The 15,435-nt window shown below is 56.7% G+C and overlaps 1 protein-coding gene across 1 annotated transcript in view; it reads left to right on the top strand.

Moving 5' to 3' along the window:
- Positions 1–1,915: 1,915 nt before the first annotated feature.
- The window catches only part of CEP72 (centrosomal protein 72), a gene marked incomplete at its 5' end in the record, with an annotated part of 15,179 nt that continues 1,659 nt past the window's right edge, over positions 1,916–15,435 (top strand). Inside the window, 9 exons of the mRNA XM_021712883.1 lie at positions 1,916–2,094; positions 2,952–3,155; positions 3,841–3,890; positions 3,985–4,069; positions 4,231–4,560; positions 5,605–5,718; positions 6,803–6,993; positions 9,864–9,990; positions 13,271–13,382. Coding sequence (XP_021568558.1) covers positions 1,916–2,094; positions 2,952–3,155; positions 3,841–3,890; positions 3,985–4,069; positions 4,231–4,560; positions 5,605–5,718; positions 6,803–6,993; positions 9,864–9,990; positions 13,271–13,382 — 1,392 coding nt within the window. The remainder of the gene's footprint in view (positions 2,095–2,951; positions 3,156–3,840; positions 3,891–3,984; positions 4,070–4,230; positions 4,561–5,604; positions 5,719–6,802; positions 6,994–9,863; positions 9,991–13,270; positions 13,383–15,435) is intronic.

The raw sequence follows: 15,435 nt of genomic DNA on the forward strand, positions 1-15,435 counted from the left end.
GGGACAGACCAAGAAATTAATTAGCGGTTTTTGTGAACGAGGCCCGCTCTGCTCCCTGAATTCCTGGAGACACAGCTCAGGCTGAGTGTCCCTTACCTGACCAGAGGTGTTTCAGATTCCAGGGTTTTTGGACTTTGGAATGTTTGCATCATACTTCCCTAAGCCAAAAATCTGATATCCACAGTGCTCCAATGAGCATTTCCCTTGAGCATCTTATTGGTGCTCAGAAGGTTTTGAGTTTTGGAGCATTTGGGATTTAGGATTTTTGAATTAAGGCCACTCAGCCTGGACCTCGAATACAGGCTGTTACTTTACAACTGCCGCTGAGCTGCGGAATGGGGAATGGGGCCAGGCAAGTTAGGACATCTCAGAGTCTCCATCCTCCTGAAAAGCTGCTATTCTGGGTACCCACTGCCTTGGTTGCTCTGGTTCATTCCCAGAGCGCCAAAAAAGTTGATTCTGGCCCTTTGTCCTGTTGTTTAGTTGCTTTTATGAAAGGCTGTAATTTGGAGTTGTTTTCTCCACCATTTTTCCTGACATCACTCTGAATAAATTTTTATTCTGGTTTATAATGATGTTCAAGTTTTTTCCCTTTTGTTGTAAAACATATGGGAAATAAAGTAAGAATTTTTATGTTTCATGGTGGGATTGCTGTCTTCTAGACAACAGACATCTTAGTAACATGCTATTTTTTTATGTCCACTTATTTTAAAACTTTACAATAATACTTCATTGTTTTAAAAGTTGCAAGCATCATAGAAATTGATAAAAAGAAAGAGTAAAAGTGTCTTCCCTCCCCCTGTTCACTCTCCATGTAACCATAACCAACAGTGATACTTGCATGTGCATTTTTCCACACTTTCTTCGGTGCCCATGCAGACACTCTGTGCTACTTTATGTAAAATTTCTCTTTATACCATACATGATTTTTAATGTCCTTACAATTAGAATAGTGTATGCTTAATATCAAAATTATAATACACACTTGAGTTGTAAAGATTAAGATACCCACAGGGTTGTCTTTTGAGCACTTAGAATCGTTACTTAGTCTTGCTAAAACTTTACTTATGTGTATTTGCACTGAGATAGTCAAAGTCGCCTGTCTTTGATCATCTGAAGACTGAATGATCAGAGATTAGCGTTCAAGGTCCTAACAGATGACATGGGCCGATCTCCTTGACATGCAGAGGCGACAGCAGACACTACAGCAGACATGCTGAATGGTACTTGACGTTAGGCTTCTGGTGTGCCCCAGAGCTCAAGTCACTTTTCTGTGCAGGGCTCTGGAGTGCACCAGCTGTGGACACAGGGCACTGGCCTCTTGAGGTAGGCCAGAAGCCACCCATGCCAATCGTGTTGCCAAGTAGTGCCCAAGGTATACGCCATAGAGTTTATTGGGAAGAGTGGTTTCTCAACTGCCTTTGTTGGAAATAATGTCCCCTTTGGGTGTGTTTGCCTCCATGTAGGGCAAGGATCATCATGGCAAGGTGTGTTGTTTTCGAGCACACCTCCCATGCCAGCCATGGAAATATGTGCCTTGATGCAAAGGTAGACATTTGGAGCACTGAACTTTCTCAGTCACATACCTCTCCTTGGGAGGTACCAGGAGAAGAGCTTGTTGAATTCCAGTCCACTCGAAGAAAGTAGAACAGACACACTTTCCAGAGCTTTTATTCTGGACCATCCTCGTGGGGCTCTGCCCAGGGCTGGGGGGGAAGGGGCGATGCCATCACATGACCAAGCCATTGCTGGCCGCTGTCCTGTGGGCCCTGCCTAGTGTCGCTCCCGGACAGGCGAGGGCCCTGCTGTGCCATAGCTGTGCCAGTCTCTTCCTCCTTGGGGGCATTCTCGAGACCTGAGAAGATGGCGACTCATGGCAGGTTCCTGACGCAGGTGGGTTTGTGCTCCATTGCAGACCACGCCGCCCCAGAGCCAGGGGTGCTGATGCCTCGGCCAGGAAGTGTCTGGTCATGGATGCAGACGACGAGGCCGTCCTGAACCTCATTGCTGAGTGCGAGTGGGACCTCAGCAATCCGCCCGGGAGCTCCAGCGCCAGTCAGAAGGAGCACGAGACCGGCCTCTCTGGTTCCCAAGGTACGCTGTTCACCCTGGGGAGGCCGGCCTGTTGTATCCCAAGTGCACTGTTCATCTGGGGAGACTGGCCTCTGCAGTTCCTGAGGTGTCCTCTCAGGGATGCCGGCCTCTGTAATTCCCAGGGTGTCCTGCTTACCCCTAGGCAGGCTGGCCGGCCCAGCTGGTCTGGAATGGTGGTTGTTCCTGGCTTCAGCACACACAGTTGCACTGTTTACAAGATTTTCCCGTAAGGATAGCTCTTCGTGACATCTTTGTGTCCTTTCAGCTGCCAGTAATTCGGACCCTCCTGCCTTGGCCTCCCAAGTGGTTGGTTGTCCAGGCACGGCCACTACACCTGGCCATGCAGTGTTACGACGTGCGATGGAGTGCATGGGAGGTGCCTGTCCATTGTACGCAAACAGCGTCGTTTTCTAGATGGGACTTGGGTGTCCTTGGATCTGGGGCTCGGAGGTCCTGGGACCATCCCCTGTGGACTGCGGGACGCCTGTGCATCCACCAGCTCCAAGTGTCGAGGAGACGTTCTTGCTCACTTAATTGCCTGGGGATGGGGGTGGAAAGCTGGTCAGCCCGAGTCTCTCTGGAGCCTCTCCCGCTTCGTGGCCACTGTGTCCACTCATAGACCTCTCATCGTCATGTTGCCACAGCTTTACCCGCTGTCCTTTGGGTGAGCAGTATCAGCTCCGCCCCGTGCCATCCATCTAGAGAGCAGTTTAGAGTCATGGCTGGGCCTCCCGGAGTGTCGGCTGGTGCATGGCGACCCATGCACCATGTTTTCTTAACAGAGGCCCACACTATCAGTAGCTCGGAATGCAGTTTTCAGGGAAGTAAAACATCTCCAATGTTTCTTAACAACATAGAATCCCGACAGCTGTTGAGCCCTCCGCCGGTGCAGCACCAGCACGGGGACTCTACCAGGCAGGGCCCTGACAAGAGGGCCATTAGCTCTCGGAGCTGCCGTGCAGAGAGGACGCACCAGAGCTGTGGAGAGGGCCCCCCGCGGCGCGGAGCGGAGAAGGCTTGCCATGCCTGCAGGCCTCATGCACACGCCGCCCTACGCCCAGGTAGTCACGTGTGTCTCAGTCCGTTCTGCTTCTGGACAGGGTAATTTATAAGGACCGCAGTTTGGGTGGCTCATGGTTCTGGAGGCTGAAAGCCCAAGAGCACGGCGCAGCGTCAGGCAGGGTCATCCCATGTCGGGAGGCACAGGTGGAAACTTGAGAGACAGAGGAATGGGCCTTGCATCTTTTTATCAGAAGCTCACTCCCGCCATAACTGACCCACTCCCACAACAACTAACCTACTTCTGCCATATCCAACCCACTCCCACCGTAAGTAACCCACTCCCATGCTGACTAGCCACATGTGACTCTCCCTCACCCCACCCTGCACTCTCTCTCACCAACACACTTTCTTCTACATGTGTGGGCCCCGGTGGTGACTGTAGCTCCATGTAAACATCACAGATGAGGACATTAAGTAGAGTTAACTGAGTGTCATGTGTGTCTGCATGGCTCAAGCAGCAAGAACCCTGCCCGCCCTCCAGAGAGCCTGGGGCCTCTGGACGCTCGTCCAGGCCTATGGTCAGAGGCAGGCGAGTAGTGCTGGCCTGGCCAGGTCGCTGGGAGCCGCTGTGGGCCGTGGTGTGGTTGTCTTGAGCGTTGTGGGCGTGGCTGTTTCCTGCCTCCTGCTGCCACTGCCTTCCCCAGCGCTGCCGCTCTTCCCCACATCCCACACCTCTGGGCGCAGTGCCTGCCATTTCCACGACCACCGGTTCCTCGTCTAGCCTCTTGTCCGCAGTGAGTGTGTGCTGGGTGTTGTGTGGCGCTCTAGTGACTGTGTGTGCGTGGAGTGAGCATGCTTCCCGGTGACAACCCTGTCTGCTCCCTCTAGACTCCCCGCAGCTCACATGGGGCGCTTGCTCCAGGGCCCTTCCTGCCCTCTCCCTCCTCCTCTGCACGTCTGTGTCTCTGTGCAGGTGTGTGGATGTGTGTGTGCATGTACACGTGTGTTTGTTAGTGTGTATGTGTGTGTCCATGTGCATATTGCACACATGTGTGTACACACGCCCCTGGTCACAGTGCTGGCCACTGAGCACAGAGAATGTGGTCAGATGAGGGCTCTATCTCTGCACTGCAGACTCCACGGATGCTGAGGACTCAGCATCTTCTCAGAAGTCAAGTTTGTTGACACAGAAGGCGTTCGAGCCACTGCCTGTTTCTGAAAAGCATGGGAAGCAAAGGATGCCTGGCAGAAGATTCCAGGTGCCCTCAGACCACGGGTGTCTGAGCTGCCTGGAGGGGACTCACAGGCCCCCCAGCCCTGAGGAGAGTCCAAGCAGATGGGACAGCTCAGGAGGCAGGAGCGAGAGGACCTTTTCTCGGTCCGGGGCATCAGAGATGGAGGAGCAGAGGCTGCAGGGCCCAACAGATGCCCAAGAGGTGAGGGGGGACCCGGGGCAGGCATCAGGCCCATGCACTTCTTATTCACCTGGGGCGCTCCCGTCTGCGGCGATGCCATGGTGGACATGTCCTTATCACCCAGGACTGTCTCATCTGTGGCAGTGCTGTGGTGGACACACTCTTCTTATAGGCCAGGACGGTCCCATCTGTGGTGGTGGCGTGGCAGACACATCCTTAGCATCTGGGACTGTTCATGTGTGGTGGTGTCATGATGCACACATCCTTCCTATCACTGGAACTGCCTCGTCTGTGGTGCTGCTGCAGTGGACGTGTCCGTCTGGGACAGTGCCATGGCGGACATGTCCTTACCACCCAGGACTGTCCTGTCTGTGCTGATGTCATGGTGAACACGTCCTTTTCACCTAGACTGTTTTTAATCTGTGGCAGGGTCGAGGCATGCCTGCTGTGGACGTCGGTGGGAGCCGCGGGAGGAGGGCAGGTGGGACTGGTCACTCAAGCATCCGAGAGCGAGGAGCAGGGGGGGAAGGAGGGGGGCCCAGGTCAGCCTGAGGGAGCTGTGGGAGAGCATGATGTTCTGGACGGTCCTGAGCCCAGAGGACGCCAGGAGGAGGAGGCAGCAGTCACCGACCCAGTGCTTGGGGCCCACATGCAGGGGTTGCTGCTTGACTCCCAGACCATTGCTGGGGAAGACGGTCTGAGACGGGCAGGCGGGCTGGTGTTGGGGCAGAGTCCATTTCCTCATGTGGTCTGTCCATGACCGTGTGTATCTTTCCTCCGTCACATCTGGTTTGAGGGAAGAAACCCAGAGCCTGCTAGAGCTGGGAGTGTGCAGACATGGCGCTTCTGTCACATGGCCTCCGCCTCCCCCACCAGCGTGGCCGGAGCCAGAGCTGTACTGGGCGCACCAGGCCGGGCTTTGCAGAACAGGCTGCCAAGATGCCTAGGTCGGGGCTGTGGTCTCACGGTGCCTGCCACCTATCCGTGGCGTGAGGGCATCTCAGGCTGCGATCAGGGCCCGTGCGAGTGGTGGAGACCATGTCGTTTGTGACGCACTGCTGTCATGATTTGCTTCCCTCCCAGCTGCCGGCAGCTCCGCCTGGGAAGAAGGCAGCCCGGGAGGCAGTGCTCCTGGAGGCCCTGCTGGACCTGGTGGACACGAACCGGGCCAGCTGCCAGTCCCTGCACAGCAGCAAGGTGTTCCCAGGTGAGTCGGAGCAAACTGGCCCTTGGCCTCTAGGCAGCATCTGTCAGTAGGGCTGGAGTCCTCCGAACGTGCCACCCGCAGGCTGTCCTAGCACCAGGTGTTCCACATTCTTCTCACAAGCATGCGGTCTCACCCCTGCACCTTGCTGCAGTCTGTCTCCTCACGTGGCTGGAGCCCTTGGGAGTACCATGCAGGCCGGGGCAGTGGGCCCACCACTGTGCTCTGGGGAAAGGGAGGGACCTGCCACAGGTTCTGCTGAGGACGCTGTGCACAGGCGTTTGGTTCTGATGTCTGATGGCTCTTTTTCATGGGGTTTGGAGACTCAGAAAGCTGCCTTCTCCCTGTCCCCTGGGAACACTGGCCGTGAGCAGGGCCTACACTGCTGAGCTGTGGGTGGGAGTGACCCGGATCCCGGAGAGTGGTCACTGCCCAGAGGGCACTGGCCAGGTGACTGCATCCCAGGTGGCCGCCCTCTCGTCCTGCAGCTGGGGCAGGGCTGAGGGTCCTGTGGGAGCTGGACTTTTTGGACTCGCTTCTCCAGGAATGACCCGGGCACTGTGTCACGCACATGGTCCTAGCCCTGGGTCTCCTGCCACTCAGTGCTCCGGCCCCTCAGCTCTCAGCTAGCCCTGCTCCCCCCAGGTTCCGACCCCATGAGTTTCAGCCTCTCATGGGTGCATGTCATGAAGGGACCTCTGGACCCGCTCTCGGTGTGGAGGCAGCCCACCGCTGTCCCCGTGTGGAGATTCCCCTCCTCTGTGTGCTTGGTGGGCCCTGGGCCCAGCGGTCAGTGCTTGCTGGAGGTGATGTGAGCTGCTAGCGCCAGCCACACCTTCCAGACGCTGTGCAGTTTGCAGCCTCGCTTGAGGGCCACCACTCTAGGATGAAAAGCATTCTTCTCTTCTCCTCCCGCCGTGACCAAACGTCGGGAACCCGGTGCGGTGTGGTGGTACCCCCTGCCCCTCCATGCTGTTGGCACTTTGGAGGCACACGGTCTGGATGATTCAGGGGTGCTGGCCCTCTTCTCTTCCTGTGTCATCCCTTAAGGGTAAGTGTGGTGAGAATCTCTGATCTCTCCACCCAGCTCAGGCAAGACATGTTTTTTCATCTGTTCAAGAACGTGTGGCCGCGCAGGACATGTCCACGGCTGTGAGTGACGAGATGCGCCGTCTGGCCCTGGAAAACCAGGTTCTGCAGCGTCGCCTCCTGGAGCAGCAGCCTGCCCCAAGAGAGGACGTGGTGGCCTCAGAGCTGGACAACACGCAGAGGGAGCTGGTGAGTGCATCCTGGTACCAGGGTTGCAAGGACTAGGTGGAAGTGTGGTTTTGACTTGGGGGAATGCAGCAGTGCCTCGCCTCCACCTTCCCCCGGGGCCCTGTCGTCCCAGCACCCGGCCTGCCCTTCCTGCCTGGGCCTCTGCCACGCTGGAGCCAGCCTGCCTCTGTCCTACTCCCAGCCCCCTGGAAGGCAAGTCTAGAGGTCGACGCCCCAGGCAGCTGCCTCCTCTTCTTGAGGGCCCTAGGTGGGGAGGTAGGCCCGAGGCAGAGGCTTTGGTTTCCCCCGGCCTCTGGCTCAGGGTCCCCTTAGCTTGCTGATCCAGGGTCCCTGCCGAGTCCTGCCTGCCCCAGTCAAGTGGGAGACCGTCCTTCGGAGCCTGGGGGAGCCTCTGCCACCAGGTGGCGCTTAAGAGCGGCTGGTGCAGGGCCTGGGCCAGTTTCCGCCTGGCTAACCTACTGCGGCAGATCTTGTTGAATTTGGAGCCACGGAGCCTGTCTTCCTTTTAGATGGTCAGTGCTTAAACCACTGCGACCTGTGAGTGGCTGTGGGCAGGCGACGTGGCCCCTCTGTGCTGGTGACCTATTGCTCTAAAACAAGCAACTTAGAACACACATATTTATGGTCTGAGGATTCCGCAGGCTGGCCCCGAGCGCCGGTTACCTGGTGCTTCTCAGGTGGCTGCCATCTCACCCAAAGACCTGCTGTGGCGAGATCCACCTATGCGCCCTTGCGGCAGGCCTCGGCTCCATGCCACGTGGGCTTCCCAAAGGGCCAGCGTCCCCTGGGACAAGGGCTGTGCTCAGAGAGCCAGGGTGTGCCCAGAGGGATGCTGCCGACTCCGAGGCCTCACATGCACATGCTGCCCAGCCCCTCCCGCAGGGGAGGCCATGTGAGGCAGGCACCTGAGGGAGGGTGGGCCATCGCAGCACTGCGTGTGAGCACTGTGTGCGTCAGACCCCACGCAAGGTGGGGGGACCTGAGAACGCCTGACCTGCACTTGTGTCTCTATGCTGTGAGAGGTCCTACGCCCCGTTTCACGTGTGGGTAAAAAGGACAGATGGTGGAGTGGTGCAGAAAGCCCAGTGCGGGACATAGCTGTGAGCCCCATGTACCCACGGCTCCTCCGTAGGAGAGTGAGCCGGGCTGTGTCACCATGCAGAGGTCTTCTCTGTGAGACGACATTGACCACGAGTTGTGGCATGGCCTGCAAGTGAGGAAACCGAGAGCGACCTGCTGGGGTTTGGTACAGAGTAGGGGACGCCTTGAAACCCAGTCAGTCAGACCCCTGGAATCCCAAAGTAGGGCCATGCTGCCTGCTGGCCCATGCACAGAGTGGCCACCAAGGCCACCAGCTCCTCACCTCTGGGACTGTCCGTCCAGCTCTGTCTGGAGGGCAGCCTCAGACCACAGGCCAGGAGCAGCCCAGGGTGCCCTGTGTAGGCAAGTGATCAGGAACAGTCCGGCAGCCCAAGCCCTGCTGGGGTCTCTTCAGCCCCACTGGATGACCCAATCCCAGGAAGGAATGGTCAGTGAGTGGGGCCAGAGCTTGCGCACAAACGGCCCTATAGGGTCGGTGGGGGCTGCTTTCCATGGAGGCCCTTGTCCTTGTGGAAGTATCCGTCACTGGGCCTGAGTTTATTCCATGGAGTGAAGACATCCGTTTCACAACAGTGTAAACCTAGCTGTGCTTCTTGGGAAGCTGTGGTCCTGTTTCCTGAGGTTGGCTGGAGGCCTTGCTCCTGACCACATCTGCCACGCTCCGGGGTAGATGTGCTGCACCCCGTCTGGCCCTGGTTGGTCTGCTGCTGCCTGCACCTACCACACCCTAGGCTTCAGCTGGGAGCTGGGAGCTCGCCTCCTCTCTGGGAGGCAAGACCGTCGGCCACCCCAGCCAACGGGGGCCTGTGCTCGGCCCCAGGTGCTGCCAGGAGGGAAATGGAGAACTTGAAAAGGCACGTCTGAGAGGAGTAGTCTCGGGTCCACACGGCCTGGTGGGCATGTGCCGCTGAGGGATCCGCAGGCAGGTGGGTGCTTGCCGGCTGGAGAAAGAGCAAAGTGAAGGTTTCCCGAAAAGCAGGGCTGTGTCCCACAGACTTGGAGCTTGCCCCTGGTGGTGGTGGCCGGAGTTCGGCCTGGGCATGCTTGCTGGCCCTAGAGACTGTGGTTGGCGGGTGAGCCGGCGGGTGAGCCTGCAGCTAGCAAGGATGCCGTCTGTGGCTGCAGGCGACTTGGGTGGCTCGCAGGAGAGGCTTATAGGAGGGGCTTGGTACGCCTTGGGCAGAGGGTGCCACGTGCTGCCGGACAGGGCCCTGGCCTCCTCTCTGACATCTTGCTGTGCACACTGTGGATTCTTCACACCTCGGGAGTGCGGAAGGACCCCAGCCCCAACTCCTGCCTGTGAGGGAGCGGCTGAGGAGCCAGAACGGAGGGGCCTCCTGCAGGGCAGCTGCCCGCGCCTCAGGGTGGCACGAAGGTCTGGGACCCACAGTGACCCTGAGGACTCCCTGGAGGAGGCAGAGCTTGACCTGCCCCGACCGGCTGCCCCTCCCAGCATCAGGCCTGTGGCTCCCACTGGTGCACGTGCCTCAGAGGGGGACTCGAGAATGGGGCGTCTCGGGCTGGGACACCCATTTCCATCTCCCTCCTGGGCTTCCACCCCTCCCTGAAGGACATTGCTAGTGCAGGCAGGGTCGGCCAGGTGGCTGGAACCAGGCCGTGAAGCAGGAGGGCGTCTTCCCGCTGGGATTCCAGATTAGAATATGTCAAGAGACGAGCCTGTGCCGTCATCGAGAGGCTTCACATGATATTCTGCGCACACTGGGCTGAGCTTGACTTGAGGGCCTGAAGCGTGATTTCTGTGTCCTTAGGATGACGTGAGACAACGGCTAGACGAGGCTCTGGAGGAGAACAGTAGCCTGAAATCTCTCTTGTTCAGCATGAGAAAAGAAATAAGAAGTGCAGATGCTTCAGCGACACTGACTCTGCAGATCACTGGTAGGTGTGCTTGGCACCTTGACTCTGAGCAACTGCTCAAATGGGCCTACGTAGATTCCTGCTTAAACTGCTTGCCCACAGAGGTCAGAAACAGCACGTACAGCTTCTGCTGGTCTCTGAGCCCAACTGCAGTGGTCACGCAGGCTGCCTCGGTCATGGCTGTGGAGTACACGTGTGTCTGCCGCCAACCACCCAGGTGTGTGTGGAAGGAGCGCTGGGCTAGGAGGGAGAGGCAACCTCTGTCCACGGGCCGGAGTCACCACGGGGTCTCTGCGCACGCTGTCTTTGACTTTCTCAAGCACGTCCAACTCCCCGGCATCTTCCCAGGGCCACAGGGTCAAGATATGGACCCCAGCCTGCGTGCCTGCCTGTCATACGGGGCGGTCTTGGCCAAGCCTATGTCCCGAGGGAGCTTTCTGGGCTACTCTCTGGTCGCTGACCCTTCCAGGCCCAGGGTTTCTTCATGGCCCACTTTCTTTGGTTGTTTTACTGCGTTTTACAAAAGCATACTTGGTATTTTTTGTTCAGCCACCTGAGTCTCCGTGAGGAAGTGTTGGAGGAGTCTGTTTCCATGGCAGCCTTCCCTGGGCAGGGTGGGTCTCCTAGAGTCTCCAGTGCTTTTCCCTGAGGACAGGGCAAGGGGAGTGTCTCTCTCCACTCTTAGCGCTCAGGGGCCCAGAGATTGTTTCTTAAAGGGCCACGTGGTAAATATTTGAGCACCATGGGCCTTACAGCATCTGTCCCACCAACTGTGGCCCTGGTAGCACAAAAACAACCACAGATGAGACCCAGGACCCGACTAGTGAGCTGTCTCCTTGGCGCTTCTGCCCACTCGTTTTCATTGAGTGATAAGAGTTCTTTAGAGTCTTCTCTTTTTATTTAAAAGATTTTCTATCTTCTGTTTCTTTTTTTCTTTTTGAGTCAGAGTCTCACTCTGTCGCCCAGACTGGAGGACAGTGGTATGCTCCCAGCCACCGCAGCCTCGACCAGCTGGACTCCAGCGATCCTTCTGCCTCAGCCTTTCAAGGAGCTGGAACTACAGGCGCGTGCTACCATGCCTAGCTCATTTTTTATTTATTGTAGAGACGAGGTCTTGCCATGTTGCCCAGGCTGGTCTCAAACCTGCAGGTTCAGGCAATCCTCTCGCCTCAGCCTCCCAAAGTGCTGGGATTACAGACTTTTGTCACCATGCCCGACCCATCTTCTGTTTCTTTAAGACACTGTTATATGTATAGCTGGTCCTCCAATAACGTTGTTTTCTTCTGACATGGAAGAGAAAAAGTCAGTACCCAGCAGAGCCACCATCTAGGTGGATCTGCACAGGCTTCCTCCCATGGCTCCAGGCGAATGGGTGTGTCCTGTGGCCCAGGCTGAGGGATGTGGGTGGTGCCCTGCGGTGGGACAGCATCCTGGCCAGAGTGGCTCCACCTGGGCCCTGAGCTGCCGCAACAGGCTGCGGCCATCTGCGCGCTGAGCTGGACTTGAGGAGGCCATCGGATCGTGCTTCTTGTCCTTGCCCTTGCCCTCTGCCTTCAGCGTGCGCAGCGCTCACGTTGATATCAGTGTCTAGCACTGCAGGTGCTGGGGCTTCATCTGGAAGTTCGGGGAACGGAGCTGTTGTGTATGTGAACCGACCTGTGGTGCTGCGGCTTGGCTGACGTTATCTTACCTGCGGTCGCAGCCTCCAGGCCTGTCAGTGTGAAGTGGGGCCCGGGCCCTCCACTCAGCCTCCGTTCCTAGGAGGGCCCTTCCTCTCGTTGCTGGCTCTTTCCAGAAGTGTCACCTCTTTTATGCTGACTTCTGACTGGAGTGTAGCCCCTCTGTTTCTGGAGTCCCTTCCCCATCTTCGACTTGTCTTGAAGTCGTGGCGGTGGCCTTTGCTGTCATGGGACCTGGCTGTGCTCTGGTCTTTGTCTCACAGGACTGTGTGGGATTTGACCTCAGTGCGTTCCTGTTCAGTTTATGTTAAATTTCTTCTCCTGAACGTCTAGAAGGAGGCAGGGTCAGGACAGCTTCTTAGACCTCCTGGATAAGACACATGCCAACCTCCTTTTGGAGCCTTCCAGGTCCTGTTCTTGCCCCCACCCTTCTCTGATGGCCTTGTCCTACTCGACCTCGACCCTATACCAGCTGTTTCTCTGTGCTGCGGGCCCTGTTCTTAAGGGACGGGACTCACAGGGTGCTCTGGCCTCTTCAGGCTGTATGGGACACCCTGGTCTCACCCTCACGAGAGGGAATTGGGGCTGTGGTCCCTAGCGGGCCCACTAGGGCTTCCCAGGGAAGCAGGGGATACGTGGGGCTCTCCCGTTCTTGGATCTGTAGCTGCCCACTGCTGACTGGGCTTCCCCTCACAGATATGGGCACCCTGCGTGGCCTGTGACTGTCGGCGCTTGTCCCAGCCTCCTGTGCTTGGGATCTCGAGGCATCCTTGTCACCAGGATGTGTGATGTGTGTTTAACTTGGTTTGACTAATGGGGGCTTCTGGAAGATGCTGAAACTGTGGTGCCCCGGACTCCCTTCACTTCTGCCCTGATGCCGGCACGGATCCTCAGGGGTGCTGTCTCGACATGGAAGCCTCTGCATGCGGGTGGACTTGTGGGCAAGAAGCCTCTGCCATAAGTGTCACTGTCGTCCCTTTGCCCATCACCACCCCGCTCTGGCTTCCTCACCACCTCTGATGTGTATCTGGGCAGCAGTGGTCGGTTTCCTGGTTTGCATCTGGGAGGCCAGTCTCTTCTCCCCTTGAGTTGAAGCCATAAGGAGGCAGGAGTCGTGGCGGGGGGTCCGGCCACATGCTCCATCACTGACGGAGGCAGAACAGCAGAGGTTCTCTCTGTTCTGTGGGAGGCATGTGGGAGGCCATTCACCATGGGCTTCTGGGCGCTTCTCCCCAAGGCCGCAGGCCCTGCCTTCAGAGCAGAGTTTGCTTCCTGGTGGAAGAGAAGCTCAGGCAACAGACAGATCCGTGCAGCGTCTCCTGCCAGGGCCAGGCCCACCCCAGTCACCACCCTGTGCCCTCCACCCGGGGTTTTGACTCTTCAGGGCCCTCTGGAGGGCTGACTCCCATAGCCTCAGGCCCATGGAGGGGCTCTGGGCTGAAAACCACTGGGTGTGCAGAGCGGGGCCTTGGCCTTCATGTTCTCCCTGTCTTTAGTCTCGTAAAGCCTGTCTTTTCCAGTGAGGTTCTTGTGGTAACGGGCCCCGTGTGGATCCAGACTCACTGTCATTTTGGGGATGTGCGGGTGTTTGCCAGATAGTGCCATGTGCCGTTGTCTTTCAGAACTTCAGACAAGTGTGAAGAGGCTCTCTGGCGAGATTGTGGAATTGAAGCAGCATCTGGAGCACTATGACCGGATCCAGGAGCTCACCCAGATGCTGCAGGAGAGCCACAGGTACTGCCACGGGCCCAGCGGAGTGCAGTGAGGAGACCGAGGCGGGGGGCTGACCTGGGTCACACTAGGAGGGTCTGGAGGAGCAGCTGACAGTGAGTCTTGGCGGGTGGCATCCAGACCCAGGTTGACTGGAGGCTTCCCTGGACTCTCCTCTCTGTGAAAAGAGCCCTTTCCTGCTGCTGCAGCATTCTGCAAGGTGTGATCTGTGAGGTGTTATCTGCGAGGTATGTCTGTAACACGTGGACTGTGAGATACGAACCATGAGTTACGGACTGAGAGGTGTGGATTATGAGGAGTGGACTTGAGAGGTGGTGTCTGTCAGCTGTGGACCGTGAGGACTATGGCATGTGAACTGTGAGGTGTGACCCATGAGTTATGGACCTAGAGATGTGACCCATGAGGTATGACCCTGAGGTGTGATCTGTGAGGTATGACACTGAGGTGTGGCCAGTGAGGTGTGATGTGACTATGAGGTGTGACCGTGAGGTATGTTGTGACTAAGTGGTATGACTGTGAGGTATGTACCAAGAGGTGTGAACCATGAGGTGTGACTTTGAAGTGAGGACCAAGAGGTGTGATCTGTGAGGTACAACCCTGAGGTGTGGCCATTGAGGTGTGACTATGAGGTGTGACTGTGAGGTACGATGTGACTAGGGGATGTGACTATGAGGTATGGTCCAAAAGGTGTGATCCATGAGGTGTGACTGTGAAGTGTGAACAAAGAGGTGTGATCTATGAGGTGTAACTCTGAGGTATGGTCAGTGAGGTGTGATTATGAGGTGTGACTGTAAGGTGTAACTGTGAAGTGTGGACCAAGAGGTATGATCTGTGAGGTATGACCAAGAGGTGTTCTGTGAGGTGTGGCCCTGAGGTGTGGCTGTTAGGTGTGACCGTGAGGTGCGATATGACTAGGAGGTGTGACTGTGAGGTATGTACCAAGAGGTGTGACTGTGAAGTGTGGACCAAGAAGTATGATCTGTGACCCTGATGTGACCATGATGTGTGACTGTGAGGTATGACGTGACTAGGAGGTGTGACTGTGGAGTGTGGACCAAGAGGTGTGATCCATGAGGTTTGATTGTGAAGTGTGGACCGAGAGGTGTGATCTCTGAGGTGTGGCCAGTGAGGTATGATTATGAGGTGTGACCGTGAGGTGTGATGTGACTATGAGGTGTGACCATGAGGTGCGTGTGACTAGAAAGTGTGAACCAGGAGGTGTGATCCATGAGGTATGATCCATGAGGTGTGACTGTGAAGTGTGGACCAAGAGGTGTGATCTGTGAAGGATGACCCTGAGGTGTGACCATGAGGTGCACTGTGACTAGGAGGTGTGGCTGTGAGATGTAGACCCAGAGCTGTGAACTGTGAGGTGTGACCCATGAGGTGTGATCCGTGAAGCATGATCCTGAGGTGTGGCCAGTGAGGTGTGATGTTGATATAGATTTTTCAGGTCAGCCTGGGCTTCGAGAGTGTCAGCTTGATGGGTCAGCCAGCCAAGCCCCAAAGAGGATCAGCTCAATGGACTGGCAAGCCTAGCACCAGAAGTGTTGGCTCTAATGGCCGGCAATCCAAGCTCTGAGAGTATTGCAGCCTCCAGAAGTATCTCAGCTTCAAAGGCTCGCCTGCTTCCGGCAGCTCTCCTGTTTCAGCCGGCTCCATCAGCTGGGGTGCATGGCTCTCCAGCTCCGATGATCTTCTGCAGCTCTTTAGGTCAGGGTTCCTGTCTCGTGCCCAGGAGGAATGAGGAGGAATGAGGGACATAGTCAGCCAGAAAGTTGAGAAAGCAGGATTTATTGAGAGGACAGAAAAGCCCCCACCGTGGGAGAGGACCCAAAGGGGTTGCCCATCTGGGGCCGAAAACCTGGTGCTTATATAGCCCTAAGTTCAAGCTGATTGGCTAGCGCTAGCTGTGAGCTGTAGCTGCTCTGATTGGTCAGTATTAAGGACCAATCGGCAGGAGGTAGGGGCCTAACGGTGAGCGAATTGGCCAGCACTTGGAGCAAGCTTATTGGTTGTTTTTCTTTTTCTTTTTCTTTTTTTTTTTTTTTGAGTT

This window comes from Carlito syrichta, unplaced genomic scaffold (assembly GCF_000164805.1).
Source record: "Carlito syrichta isolate Samal-C Ts95f unplaced genomic scaffold, Tarsius_syrichta-2.0.1 Scaffold303679, whole genome shotgun sequence".
NCBI classification, from domain to species: Eukaryota; Metazoa; Chordata; class Mammalia; order Primates; family Tarsiidae; genus Carlito; species Carlito syrichta.